The sequence below is a fragment of the Zingiber officinale genome, chromosome 7B, assembly GCF_018446385.1.
Source record: "Zingiber officinale cultivar Zhangliang chromosome 7B, Zo_v1.1, whole genome shotgun sequence".
NCBI classification, from domain to species: Eukaryota; Viridiplantae; Streptophyta; class Magnoliopsida; order Zingiberales; family Zingiberaceae; genus Zingiber; species Zingiber officinale.
This window is the reverse complement of record NC_055999.1, coordinates 103248128-103263141: the sequence shown is the minus strand read 5'-3', so window position 1 is coordinate 103263141 and position 15014 is coordinate 103248128. Positions and strand designations below refer to the sequence as shown.

General features: G+C 35.6%; 2 protein-coding genes across 2 annotated transcripts; one reads left to right on the top strand and one right to left on the bottom strand.

Annotated features, from left to right (window-relative positions):
- Nucleotides 1-3745: 3745 nt before the first annotated feature.
- On the top strand, nucleotides 3746-5944 carry LOC122006628 (mitochondrial import inner membrane translocase subunit TIM8-like). The gene is made up of 2 exons (XM_042562196.1): nucleotides 3746-3838; nucleotides 5588-5944. The coding sequence occupies exons 1-2, from the start codon at nucleotides 3803-3805 to the stop codon at nucleotides 5777-5779; spliced, it is 228 nt and encodes a 75-aa protein (XP_042418130.1). The 5' UTR covers nucleotides 3746-3802; the 3' UTR covers nucleotides 5780-5944.
- Nucleotides 5945-5967: 23 nt separating this feature from the next.
- Nucleotides 5968-10794, bottom strand: LOC122006627 (probable serine/threonine-protein kinase PBL7). Its single transcript, XM_042562195.1, has 5 exons — nucleotides 10377-10794; nucleotides 9740-9945; nucleotides 9315-9504; nucleotides 7599-7990; nucleotides 5968-7221 (listed from the first exon to the last, which is right to left on the bottom strand). The coding sequence occupies exons 1-5, from the start codon at nucleotides 10495-10497 to the stop codon at nucleotides 6217-6219; spliced, it is 1914 nt and encodes a 637-aa protein (XP_042418129.1). The 5' UTR covers nucleotides 10498-10794; the 3' UTR covers nucleotides 5968-6216.
- Between the last annotated feature and the right edge of the window lie 4220 nt (nucleotides 10795-15014).

Here is a 15014-nt window from a genome sequence, read left to right as displayed (position 1 = left end):
CTATGTGTTTGCTCTCTCTAAAAAAAATATCCAACACAGTATTTCATATTCTGGACAAATAATCCATTTAATAAATTAAAGATTGGTGATATAAGTGAGATTTTTTTTAAAAAAATATTTGTTAAATAATTAAGTGTGATTTATTATAATGGACTATGATAGCATGATAAAAAAATAAATAAATGGACTATCACAATGTCCATGTAAAATTTAAAATGACTTCTTGCACTCACCACTTAGCTATAATCAAGGAGTTCTTAAATTGAAACCTTACAAAGAAGGAAAATAATCCATAGGTTTAAAAATATAGAATTTATGTTGCCATTGAATAAATAATTCAATTTTCTTGCTTAAATCTGAAATAATTCATTTTAAATATGAGAATTTAATTAATATATCTTATGTTAAGGGGTTATTTTTAAAAATAGTCTTATTTATTAATCTTTCATAATTTTAAAATCCTAAAAATACTCTTGTTTTTATCTTTTCTTCATGTTTTTCACTAAATTACATTAAAGAGATTCTTAATTATTTGCATGGTTTAAATCATTGCTATTAGTTTGATTTGTGCCAAATTCCATCTAACTACCCTACATTTTCTAGTTCATCATTCACTCTTAGTATTATCAAAATATAATCAATCATCTAATTCATCTTCTCATTTCAATCTCTCAACTCAAATAAAATTATACCCATTGCAGTATCACATTCTTGTTAAGTATCCCTCTGCCCGACCTCCGAAAGTGGTTATCCTCATGCAAATTCCTTCCCGCTAGAAAGCATTAAACAATGATTAAAAATTACAACAAATCAAAGTGGTTTGTGGAGATTCTTAATCCAAAACACGTCATCATCAATTTAGTGAGCATCAAAATGTAACAAATTATCGTCAAATAGCGCAAATCTTTGCACAAATAGCACAATGACCTATTGAAAATTGAGAAGCCGAAAAATTCGACAATAACCAACAACAAACAAATAATGAATTGTGGAAATCAAACAAAATGTGACTAATTGATTAAAAACTACAGAAAGTGAAGAAATTTACTATTTTTCGAGATGAATGGCTGACTTCGACTATGTCTCTTTCGTCACTTGCTTCAATCTCCTCGTTGGTAAATTTGGTCAGCAAATGAATCTCGGTGGTTAAGACTTTACATTGTCGTCAATGGGGATTGGCAAACCAATGAATTTGTTTGATTAGGGCTTTTCCTTTGTAGGGATGGAGATTGTGTCTAGAGAAGAAATGGGGGAGAGGGAAAGAAATTAATGGGGTAAATTTGTAAATTGATGTATTAGGGAGTAAAAAAAATTTAGGAAGTGTAAATTAAGATTTCCTCGTATGGGGAGTGGACATAAAAAAATGTTTATGGTTGGGGATTTTTCTATAAGTCTCCTCAAATAGATATTTTATTTTCAATTAAAATTAAATGTACATCTCATTTAATGTAAATTGTCCAAAATAATTTTACATTATTTGATCACTTGCCCGTGTAGAAGTTAGTATGTAGTTTCTACAAGGGTAGAAGATGATTGTTAGCTTCTACACTATATAAAAGTTAGCATCCAAAATATGCTTACATTTTTAGATCGCTCGAGCGTGTAGAAGATAGTAACCAATTTCTACATGTTAGCTTTTACAACGTGTAGAAACTTCTATAACAGTAACTTTATATCATTTTGATTTTACTTTTTGTTGAGTAATAATCTGATTAAAATAATATTTAAAAAAACAAAACAATCAACTAAGGACGGATTTACATTAGGGCCCGAGGGGGCCACGCACCCCCTCCCCCAAAACAAAAAAAAAACACTAGATTTAGTTGTGTATGATTGGTTTAATGGTAAGATTATGTTTTCTTCAAACATGCTTCTCAAGTTTGAATCCTTGTTGGATTGAATTTTATTTTTCTTCTTTATATTCCACATTCTAACTAAATATATTTTCCCCTTTTATATTTCACATTCTAACAATATTAGCATGTAGCTGGTACACGTGTAAAAGATATTAAAAACTAATTGTTATCTTCTACAAATTAACTTTATATCATTTTAATTTTACTTTTCTAAGTGATAACCTGATTAAATTTTATAACACTCATAACATTTTAAATAAACATTATTGGATGATAATCAACTAAATGTACATGCTAACTCCTACATGACTGTGTTATCATATAATATAAGGGTATTTTGGACAGTTCAAGTTAAATAAAATCCTTATTTAACTTTAATTAGAAATAGGATATTCATTTGATGATTTCACAGATGATAGGCGTCCTTTTACTTTTTACGAATTAAGCACTTGTTTGTTTGAGCCCAAATTTAGACAAAAATTAAAAAGACATTCTAAATTATTATAAAAATATCAAAAATAAAACTTGGTAGCTAGATAATTATTTTTTTAATTTAAATTATTATAAAAAATATTATTATATCAAAATATTTTTTTTTATCAATTTAATAAAAAAAATTCTTAATTGATGAACTTAAAATAGTGATAAAAGCGGCTAGCTGCTGCTATAATTATAGCTAAAATCTAAATTTTAAATCATAAATCGTACGATTTACATAATTTATGAGACTTTTTTTGTTGTCAAATAATTTTCTTCCTCCGTTTACCCACTAAGATTTGAAAAGCATAAATAAAATGGACTCATTTTTATAAAATTATCAAAAGGAGAGTTTATTTTTAATTATAAAAAAATAACAAGGTGTACTGTAAATCCAACCGTCCAACCTCATTAATCAAAACAAACGGACAATTTTATTACAAATTATTAAATAAATTATAATTTTTGAAATATAAAAATATATATATTTTAAAATAATAAAAAGAAAAATAATATAAAATCCTTATGTAAAATTTTAAAAAGTACTATATAAATTAAAAAAAATAAAAGACATTTAAAATATAAATTTAAAAAATTATTGCTAGTTTGAATCAAAATTGATATTGGATTAGTTTTAATATAAAAATTTTAATTAAAAAAATGATAATTCCAGTTAGCTTGATGATCTCTGAGATGATCGGTCCGGTTTCATAGAAGTTTTCAATCGATCACTAGGATAAATCGAGAAGCGTACGCGGTGGTAAGTCCAGAAGCCCAGTATGATAATATCCTTTGATTACATTCCCATGACCATGTGGCATAAGGCGATTCACTCGCCCCCAGCGCCCCCCGCCAACCCATCCCTAGGCCAACACGGAGGAGGTAAATCACGGATGATTACTAGTCATTAGTGAAAATGGCTAAGATATGAGAGAGATTATACTTGGTCATGCCGAACATTCTCAGGATCATGATGCTATGATAGAACATCACACAGACATTAATCAAAATTATGAGAAGTGACCAAGCTCCTAAGAATTTTGATTAAAATTGTTAGACATGGGGTTAAAATTACTAAATTTTTAATAAATAATATGTGACAGTAAAATTACTAAATGTTTAATATATTTATCTAGCAAATTTTGATTGATAATTTTGGTTAAAACTTATAGTTTATATGACAGATTCGATATCATATAGATAATAAAAATTATTATATGGTTAATTTCTTTTAGTCACTTATTTACTTTGAAAATATATTTGACTTTAAATTGACTCTTACAATCCATCCACATATTTATTTATTTATTTTTTCAGAAATTATTATATTTTTAACTAAATCCTCATAGTGGGCTTGGGCCTGATATTTAGTTTCGAGACCCAGCCCAACGTTCTACTATATAAAACCACCATCAGTTTGCTCTTTGATCTGGGTTTAGGGTTTGGTCGATCGTTGATTGCGGCTGGTCATGGATAGCTCGCCGGAATTGCAGCGTTTCTTGCAGGTTAAAAATTTTGGGCTAGTTCTTCTACGCCTATTCAGTTCAGTTTGGTGATTGTTTCTGGTTCTTCGTTGCTATTTAATCTCTAACTCGCGTTTCATCCTTCTCGTCGGTGAATACGCAGTAGTCGATGATATATAGTTTGGACGTCGGAAGATGAGATTTTTAGTGTTTTGTATTGATTTCCGCCATGTGTTTGGTTACAGACATTCTAAACGATTTTTTCTCAGAGTCGGACTAATCGGCGAATTTATCCCCACTTTTATGGCGCAGCAATTTTTGGATTGGATTTTTTTTAGTAAAAAACTTTTGCTTTTCGTTGGTGAGGTTTTATAATGGCGTTTCTGAAGAATTCACTAAAATTATGGAGTACGAAAGTGTTTCAAATGAATTTTGTTCCAAACAAGCAACCTTGCTTGAATGTATGCTCTTTTTAATGTGGCTCATGGATTTTTTCCCCCGTTCTGCTTCCTTATGCATGAAGGCACACCAGAATGTAATGATGAACATCTTTCAACATGCAGCATCCTTTGATGCAATGGCATTATTTTATTTCACACAAGATTGCTGATCACTCTGGTATTGCCTCGCTTTTTTTATTTTTGATGTAAAATGAAACTTCCTCTAGTTTCATATGCATTAAAGCCGGACTGTCTTATGAATATTTTGTACCCATGGCTTTCTTATCTCAGAGGAATTATTGGTCACTCTTATATGGCTTAAAGATTAGGATGCGTTGTTGAACGTTTTATGTTGCATATTATTTTTTTGCTTTGCTTAATCAATTATAGCTGATCCCTTTTTGAGCCATCGGCTATGTGTCAATTCATTTAATAAGTACACATGGAATTATTATGTTTTTATATACTCTTTATTCATTCTTCATCAACTATGGATAATAAATTTTCTAACTAGCAAGCATAGATGATTGGGCTTCTTTCTTTTCCTTTTGAGAGGGCTGTTTTAGTATTTCTATCACATGCAATCTTTCTAGAAGTACTTGATGAACTTATTTGTCTAAGATAAATTTCTTGGCTTTTGTTATTTGACAATGATATTGTGCCAATTGGCAATTAGACATACATTAAACTTCAAGTTTGATTTATGGAGGGAGAACAAGCTAAAATTTGATTATATGAACTGTAATGTCAATAATATGAAAAGAAGCACTGGAGTAATTGAAATTGGATCAACGAGAAATTGTGTTAGTAAAAGGTTTAGATGTTAATGAAGATATAACAAACATGATATAGGATATTGCTTCACATTTTAGAACGAGTTGAAATGATATTTGCATCTGAAGATTTCAATAGCACAATAGTTTCTCTGTATGCGGTGTTATTGTAAATGGTAAAATGATATTCAATTGCTATTCTTTGCTCAGTAGCAATTTGTCTCCGGTAGATTGTGTTTATTGCTTAAAGCCATACAAGACAGTTGGTTCTGATTTTCTTATTAGTACATCTGTCAAGTGTGGTTTTATCAAAGGAAAGTAGAACAATTTAGCTAGTGATTTTCCCATCTTCTATGGGCTATTGCTAATTTTTAGTATTTTCTCAACAAATTCATGGCTTTTCTTCAAAATTTTGCTGGGTTGAAAATCTTGTTTCTATGTGTTATACAGTATGCCAATCTAGTCTTTTCACTTTCTATTTCTAGTCTTTCTCTTTCTATTTGGCTATTCCCGAAATGTGTATATTCCTCTGGTTTCATTGAATAAATAGTTTACTAGACATTTTTGGTTTCCTTCAGGAAGAGAAGCAGAAAGCAATGATCGCTGAGATGGTAGGAAAACTTACCAGCGAATGTTGGGACAAATGCATCACTAGCACTCCGGGTAGCAAGTTCAGCTCGAGTGAATCTACCTGCCTTACAAATTGTGCACAACGATACCTGGATATGACTATGCTCATCCAGAAGAAGTTTCAGTCAATGCAACAATAATTTTTTGTTAGATCGATCTGCTCTTGCCATTTGAGAGACTTGTTTTTTCAGTTGGTGAAATGTTCGCCACAACCCTAAGCTTCTGGTTCTGTACCATGTCTTCTCATGTTTCTTTTTGGAAAATTAACTAGCACTAAATGGAATGACTGAAGCTATTGTTTTGGACTTGGCACATTTGTAACAAAAGGTTGAGCAAAACAATGGGATAGCTGAGCATCATTAATGACGGTTTACAAAGCGGAAAAAACATGCAACTTATCCTTTTTCTATAACCACGCGCAAAGTCGATTTGTATTTAATTATCTACAATCACTTTTCTCAATGCTTCCCGGCATTTCTTTTTCTTTTTCCAACAAAGTGATGGAGAAGAGAGAAGGAAACAATACCCGGCTTCAGCTCTTAAACAAAAATGGGAACAGGGAGTCCAGCAGGTTATTCTATCCGATTGCATTTGCGGCATCGAAACCTCCCTCTGTGAGGGCTTTAGCTCGCGTCTTCTCCAGCCAATTCTGCCCCCACATTTTGGCCTCTGCTAATGCTCGTTCTCTGTCAGAATTATGCCTCAGAAAGGTAGCGGCCTCCTTATGGGAGTCGGAATTCATATGTTGGGTCCGCTCTCCACTCTGGGAGTTGGTTGGTGTTCTTCCACCCTCATTTGCATTCTTGCCCCTTTCAGCAACAGGGGCATTGCTAGTTGTGGGAGCTGCATCAGGGTAATATGTTTGCATCTTCTCTCGCCAGTTCTCACCCCACTGCTTTGCCTCCGCTAAAGCTCGCTCTCGCTCCACATTATGCCTCAACATTGGAGCTACCTCCTTAGGAAGGTCTTCATAATTACGGCTCAAAATGGGGACTGTCTCCTTTGGGGAGTCAGAATTGGTATGTTGCATCAGCCTTGGCTCTCCACTCTGGAAGTGAGTTGGTGTTCTTACACCCTCATTTATATCCTTGCTCCTTTCAGCACCAGTTGCATCACTAGTTGTGGGAGCTGCATCAGGGTAATAAGTTTGCATCTTCTCCCGCCAATTCTCACCCCACTGCCTTGCCTCAGCTAAAGCTCGTTCTCGGTCCACATTGTGCCTCAACATTGGAGCTACCTCCTTAGGAAGGACTTCATAACCCATTTGCTGCATATGGCCAGGCTTTCCATTGTTGAGGATGGTCGGTATTATTCCACCTTCTTCATGTGTGTTTCTACTACTACTTTCACTACCAGGCCTATTGCTATTTGCAGCGACTGCACCTGAATCATATGTTTGGGATGCCAAGTAGGACATGGCAGTGACAACATCAGCAATTATAGGACGGGCAGCAGCATCTTCTTGGATACACATGGATGCTACCGCAAGAGCTTGATGAAGGCCACGCATAGGAAACCGACCCCTTAGCTTTCGATCAGCCAAGCCTGGAAGTCTCTTTCTGTCTTTGAAGATGGGACGAACCTGCCACAAGCATGTGAGATCATGGAATTAAATAGAAACAACAAGTCTTCGTACATTCTTGAAAGATTAAAGCAAAACTCGAGACTTAGTTTCAGATGCCTCACAGTGCAATGGAAAATCTCTAAGTCCATTTCTTAAGGTGTGTTTGCCCTTGAGTTTCACAAGGAAAAACACTATAAACTATCTCCCACAACGAGTAACAAGATCTGGTTCCCAACAAAAAAGATGAAAAGGAGAACATATTCAAAATTTCACGCCTCTCAAATTGTGGGAGTTGAAAGATAAGTTTAAATGCCTATCTATTACCACTTAGTATTCAGTCACGGCATTAAGCCATGAAAATCAGGTAAGCCATAGAAAAAGTAGAGAAAGCCTACCCATGAAACGAGATTTTGCTCAGCATGTGGCTTGGTACTGTCAATGGCCTTCCTTCCAGTAATCAACTCCAAGAGAACAACTCCAAAGCTATACACATCAGATTTAACTGTCAATTGCCCAGTCAAAGCATATTCAGGAGCACAATATCCATAGGTTCCCATTACTCTTGTTGATACATGAGATTGATCACCAACTGGACCAAGCTTTGCAAGACCAAAATCAGAGAGTTTGGGGTGGAAGCCCCTATCTAGTAGTATGTTGGAAGTTTTTAGGTCCCTATAGATAACTGGTGGACTAGCTTTGTCATGAAGGTACTCCAATCCCTTAGCGGCACCTGCTGCAATTTTCATCCTTGTAATCCAGTTGAGTGGCTCCTTCTCAGGTGGAAGGTCTAGTAATATAGACAAATAAGTTATTATTAGCAAGGACAATACTTACCCTAGAAAATTACATAGGAGAATGATTATATTAACTCTGTATAATGAATTATCAAGTAACCAGATAGACATACTAATAACCTATTTGAACAACTGAGATTGAATGTATAGTTGCTTGTTTACAAAACCACTGAGCTTGCAAGTCAATTAGTTCCTAAAACGGCAGTGAAATATATACTCACAGAATATGAAATTGAATCACATTTTTCAGCAAAATAAATAATAAATAAATGTTGCATAAGTAATCAGAAACTGATCGATAATTTGATTTCACAAAGAAGTATCTCCGAGTACTCAAACAAACATGGAGGACCATAATTTCTTTGCATTAAATATAAGCATACTCATAAATATATAACACACTCATAATTCCTTGAGACCCAAATTAAATAATGCTCACAACCCATATAGTATAGGAAATAATTTTTTTGCATTCATAAAGATATTTGGTTTAACCATTGACACGATTGACAATTGGAACTGGAATCCCATAATTAGAATTGAAATAGGCACCGTTATAAAATATGAATTTATTTTGATTTCTCTAATTTTGACATCATTACTTCCTGTTGTTGGTGGTGTTCAAGTAGGTGCCTCCCCTCTACTCCTCTCCTCTCTTTTATAGTGTTCATCTCCTCCTTAGTGCCATCTAACAAAAGCAATGAATGAGCTACACGAAGAGAATCTTCTTATCTCAATTGATTCCATACAGTGCTCGCCAAGAGAAGCTCTATCTTCATTGGTACTCTCAAAAGTGTGCCAATATACAGTGCATTTTATACTTCAAATTCAATTTTTAAATACTTTTCTAAAGTTACAGATGTGAATGTTTTAGTGGCTTCTTCTAAGTGGCTAAGTCTAATGACCATTACAAATATGAATGTTCCAAGGTTTTGCTAGGTTATATACATGTATGTGCAAATCTCAATATTTTCCGACATTTACCTCTTCTAGGCCATTAGACTTAGGATCGAATTAACATACTTCTAGTCCTAAATTCTATAAGTTCTTTAATTTTGTTCTAATGGGTGAACTTTTCATAAAAGGTAAGTCTGAGATAAATTAACCATAAAGAAACTAACATGCGCCAAAAATGATTTTTTTTTTCACATTTCAAATCCCAGTTCAACTCCAGCATTTAGACATGGAATTCACTTAATGCTAAACAAGAAATAAACAAAGAAAGAGCATGGGTGTACTACTAGGAAGAGGAATTTCTTCCAAACAAAGAACAATGCTTTGTATCAGGTCCTTTTAAGTCAACTATGACAATCATACCGTGCAAATGATCTTCTAATGATCCCAAAGGCATGTACTCGTACACAAGGAGGCGTTGATCACCATCAGCACAATAACCAATCAGATTCACAAGGTTGGCATGATGCAATAAGCTGAGCATTAGTACTTCCACTAGGAACTCCCTATTTCCTTGCAGTCCATTCTTGTCGAGCTTTTTCACAGCCACTAACTGCAAGCAGAAGAAATTGATACCCATTCCATAAATAAAAACAAAGGAAGGAATCAATAGTAAATAATTACACCTAAAAACCACTTCTATTTTCTATTTCACGAGAATTCCAATTTCCAACTTCGTGAAATCAGGGGGACATTGTATAGTATAAGTTGGTCAGTCCTCAAACACGAAGAAGAAAAAAAATCTTGTAGTCACAAACAAACAGTTCTCACATCCATCATCAAGTTACCTGACCAGTACTTTCCAGGCGTCCTCTGTAAACTCGTCCAAATCCTCCTTCTCCGAGGAAACACTCGGATCTAAAGTTACCAGTCGCAGCGGCAAGCTCTCGAAGGGTGAACGTCTGTGCCGAATTAACAAATAGAGGCTCCTTTTTCGTGTCCAGTGATTCCTTCTCGGTATGCAAATTGTTTCTGATCCTCATCTTATCATTCCCTGCAAATTCATGAAGCAACTCCGAGTTATATCAAAAGATCTGATCTAATGAAACTCATGAAAGTTCAAAATGGACGACATACAAATCAATTGAAATCTATACTTCTTCTATGCTCTGGATAGCGTCTAAGATCTTGATAAGATGAAAAGGGCAAGTTGGCGACTTGGAAAATAATTTTAGTTTAAAATTTTAAGTCGGATGAAATTAAGCTCAAGCGTCCATCTCTATAAACCGGACACTTCCAAGTTCTAATTATTGCTTTAATCTTTTAAGCTAATTGATGGAAGAAAAATCTTCACTCTGACAACGACAACAACGAGGCCTGTCTACAATTCTCGACACCAAACCAAAGGAAGACGAAAGAGAAACTAACTTCAAGTTTCTTCAAACCGCTTCATACGCGATCTGTGCAGGGAATATTCAAACTCACCCGAGGACAACTTCTCGACGCGAGGCGCCACCATGGGCAGCTCCTCCCTCTTGCGATCGCTCGCGTTATCCCGGCTGAGCGGCGCCCGATTCCTCGAATCGAAGCAAGGGAAGCAATCCATGTTTTTCCGAGAAGATCCAAACCTAAATCAATTATCGCCGCAGAAACAGGAACTTCCCGAGAAAATCGATCAATTTCTGGTCCTTTTCGAAGCAATCAGCGCAGCAAAATCTCCCGGGGCATCGACTCGAACTTGAAATCGCCTCCACTGGGATTCGGTTGGCGCGATCGGAAGCAAAGAGATGAAGACGAAGACGAAGACGAAGAGAGGAAGCGTTTGTTTAATGGCGTTTTGGTGTGGAACGAGAACGACTAGTGGAGAGTGGGCAGGTTGAGGACTCAGCCAAAGATTTGGCTTTCTTCCTAAAAATATTTATTCTCATCGTATAAATAGACGTATTCTTCTTTCTTTTTTTATTGTTTAACTTTTTATTAAAAATTAAATTAATCTCAATAATAACATTATATAAATTTAAATTCTTATTTTAAAAAATAATTTAATTAGCGTCGAATGTTATTATTGTTAATCCTAAGTGTGAGATTAAATAAATTTTGTTAGGTGGATAATAAATTTAAATCATTTAAATTATTATAAATTTATTATTGTTAACCGTTTAATTTAATATAAAATATTTAAATTTAATTAAAATCATTTAAATATAAATTTATTTAAAATCATCCGGTCATTAATTAACTGCTATAATTATTATAATAATGATTAAATGGTTGTTATATTATTTTTTTAGGCATTTATACTCCATATTTTCGATTATCAATTTTAAATTAAATAAGATGACTATTTTTTTTTCTTAATTTCTATATGGTATCAGAGTAAAGTTCTCTTTCTATGATTTTTTTTTTTTTTGCCCCCCTATTATTGCTTACTGTTGTCGCTACTGTCTCCTCCTGCTGTCGATTTCGACGCCGATGTCCTATCCTGTCGATTTTGATGTTGACAACCTTGTTATACTGCGTTGGTCGGCTAGAAGGGGGTTGAACAGTCTACACAAAAAGAAAACTACCCTTCTCGAACTTTCAAAATAACAGTTGCATAAATAAAATAAACAAATAAAACTGAAATAAGAAGCAAATTAAAGAGATTTTTACTTGGTTACAACCGGGGAGGTTGTTAATCAAGGAATGAGTCGCACTAGAATCTCCTTCAGGTGAAGAAGCCTCTTACAGCAATAACATACAAACAAATAGAAGCTAAACTACTAAAAGTAAGAGCACAAGTGTTGAGTACATAATTCTTGAATTGATTAAAAGTTTCTAGACTAAGGTTGTATTTATAGTCTTGATCGAGGCGCCTGGAAGGCACCTGGGAGGGGATAAAATTTTATCCCCTTCGCAACGGATCGCATTTGACCGCGATCCGATCAAAACTCACTTTCGGGCGCCCGAAATGACTCCGGGCGGTCGGACTGGTTCGGGCACTAGGAATGGTTCCGGGAGCCCGGACCACTAAAGTCGTTCGGGCCCTCTGCTCCGATGCTGCTCGCCTCGGTCCGGGGTCTTCCGCTCCGACTCCGCTTGCTTGGGTGATTTTAGCCAACCAAAATAAAGCCCACCCGAACCCAAGTTCGGCCTTCTCGAGCAACCTTCCGCTCCGACTTCTCGTCCCTCGGAAACGCCGTGTGCCTCCTTCTCGTCCGCTCGCGTACTCTTCCTCAGCATCTCGTACCTCAGACGCACCGAGCCCGTTGACTCTCTACCGTGCCGTCCTTCTCGTTAGTTGCGCCTTTTGCTCGACTCCCTGTGCTCCTAAGCTCCTGCACACTTAGACACAAGGTTAAAACACCACAGGACCTAACTTAACTTATTGATCACATCAAAACAACTTTGAGGTTCCAACAATCTCTCCTTTTTTGATGTGAGCAACCCAAGTTAAGCTTGGGTAATTAAACAAAAAAATGAAATAACTAATATTGCAATAAAGTACAAAAAGATATAAAATTATAGTCTACCTTCCCCTAGACTTATACTTTTCCTTCTTCCCCTTTGATCACATAAAATATGGGGTTCCAAGAAAACTCTAAGGGAATAATTTTGAAAACTTTTGAAAAAAAAAAATTCTAAGTTAAAAATTCTAAGTCGGAGAATTTTGCAAGAAAATTATTTTTGAAAATAAGTAAAAAAATGAGCAAAATTTCTATGTTCAGGAAAAAAAAATTCTACCCTTAGTCAAATTTAAAAAAAAAATTATTTTTGAGATATTTCCACAATGTTAAAAAATTTTTAAAGCATTTATCTAATTTTAATACTTTATCATAAAGTTAATTAAACATTTCATTTCAATATTTTGGCTTCCAGGCAATGGCGAGGCACTAGGTCTTCTTGGTTATTGGAGTAACAACCACTTTCTTAGACAAAGTCTCATAAAAAATTTAACGTTTAATTTTTCTCGCTGAAAGCGCTAAGTCTAATTTTAAATTTTAAGTTAGACACGACTTTTGAACCTAATATTGGTTCTAGCTAACTGGATTAACTAAAAATTTCTTAGGGGCGTATTTCTTTGAAATATTTCTGATCTGTCCTTTATGATATCTAAAATACCAATTTAAATTATTGAATTTTCTAAAATTTATTTTATTTGAACATACATGAATTTTCAAGTTATTTACTTGTCTTTTCAAATTTTCATTTTCTATTTTTAATTTGTCTAACGCTTCTAATGGAAAAGACTTAGCTAAAATTACTTTAAAATTTTTAATTTATTTTTTAAATTTACAGCAATCCTTAGTTAATAATTTAACAAATTTAAATAATTTATCGAGAGGAAGAGATCATACCTGACTTACCTTGACGATCTCGTTATCCGAGTCTCCCCCTGAACTGTTGTTTTCTTCCAACGTAGCTCCCCCTTCATCGATGCTCATTTCGGACGAGCTTGAATCGTAGTCCTCGTCTTGATGACATGCCATTAGTCCAAGTCCAGAGAAAGACTCGACTTCCGATTCGGATGACGTATCATCCCACGTCGCCTTTAAGATCTTGTGTTTTTAGACAGATCATTTCTTTCCTTTGTCTCTGTCCTTGTTCCTTAGCTTGGGGCAGTCGTCCTTGACATGCCCTTCTTCGTTGCAGTGGTAGCATCAAATTGTCTTTTTCTTTCTACCCTGCGGATGGTTAGTTTTTCTAGATTTACAAAGTTTCTTAAAACGTCTTACCATCATAACCATTTATTTATCGTCGAGAGAAGAATCTGACTCAGGTTCGTCTCTCGATGCTTTGAGGATAATGTTGTGCTTGGGCTCCTTCGTACCTGCACATCTTGATTCATGCACTTCAAATGTGGAAAATAATTCCTCTAATGAAATAGTTTCTAAATCCTTAGAAATATAAAACACATCTACTAGTGATGCCCATTTTGAATTTCTAGGAAAAGAATTAAGTGTGTATCTTAGCAAATCTCGGTTACTTACCTTTTCTCTGAGATTCGAAAGTCCGGTGATGATTTCCTTAATTCTTGAGTGCAGATGCACAACTGTTTTGTCTTCTCAAGTCATAGGTTGGTGAGCTGGTTGCGAAGTAAATCCCGTCTTGCGAGCTTGGCTTCGGGCGTCCCTTCATGTAGTTCAAAGAACTTTTCCTATAGCTCCTTTGCTGAGTCGTAGTTGTCGATCCGGTTGACTTCTTGTGGCAGAAGGACACTCAGCAGATGGAATTCTTCTTTGTCGTTTGCCATGTAGTCGGCCTGCTCCTTTTTCATCTACTGTATTTTTCTTTACCTTCTGATGCTGTAAAATCGAACTTCATTATTAATAATAAATCGAAATCGGTTTTAAAAAATACATGCATTAGCTTTTTCCAGCTAGCGAATTCCCCTTCGAATTTTAGCAGGTAGATGCTTGGTCCGACCATTAATTCGGTGTTTCGTTTAGTGGTTAGTCCTCCTGAAGCGTCCTGGCTCTGATACTACTTGTTAGACCGTGTTGGCTGGCTAGAAGGGGGTTGAATAGCCTGCACAAAAAGAAAACTACTCTTCTCGAACTTTCAAAATAACATTTGCATAAATAAAGTAAACAAATAAAACTGAAAGAAGAGGCAAAGGGATTTTTACTTGGTTACAACCGGGGAGGTTGTTAATCCAAGGAATGAGTCGCACTAGAATCTCCTTTAGGCGGAGAAGCCTCTTACAGCAATGACGTACAAACAAATAGAAGCTAAACTACTAAAAGTAAGAGCACAAGTGTTGAGTACACAATTATTGAATTGATTAAAAATTTCTGGACCAAGACTGTATTTATAGCCTTGGTGGGGGCGCCTGGAAGGGTTCCAGGTGCCTGAGAGGGGATAAAATTTTATCCCCTTCGCAACGGATCGCGTTTGACCGCGATCCGGTCAAAACTCACTTTCGAGCGCCCGAAATGACTCCGAGCGCCCAGACTGGTCCGGGCCCTCTGCTCCGGTGTTGCACTCCTCGGTCCGGTATCTTCCGCTCCGGCTCCGCTTGCTTGGGTGATTTCAGCCAGCCGAAATCAGGCTCACCCGAACCCAATTTCGGCCTTCTCGAGCAACCTTCCTCTCCGGCTTCTCGTCCCTCAGAAACGCTGTGTGCCTCCTTCTCGTCCGCCC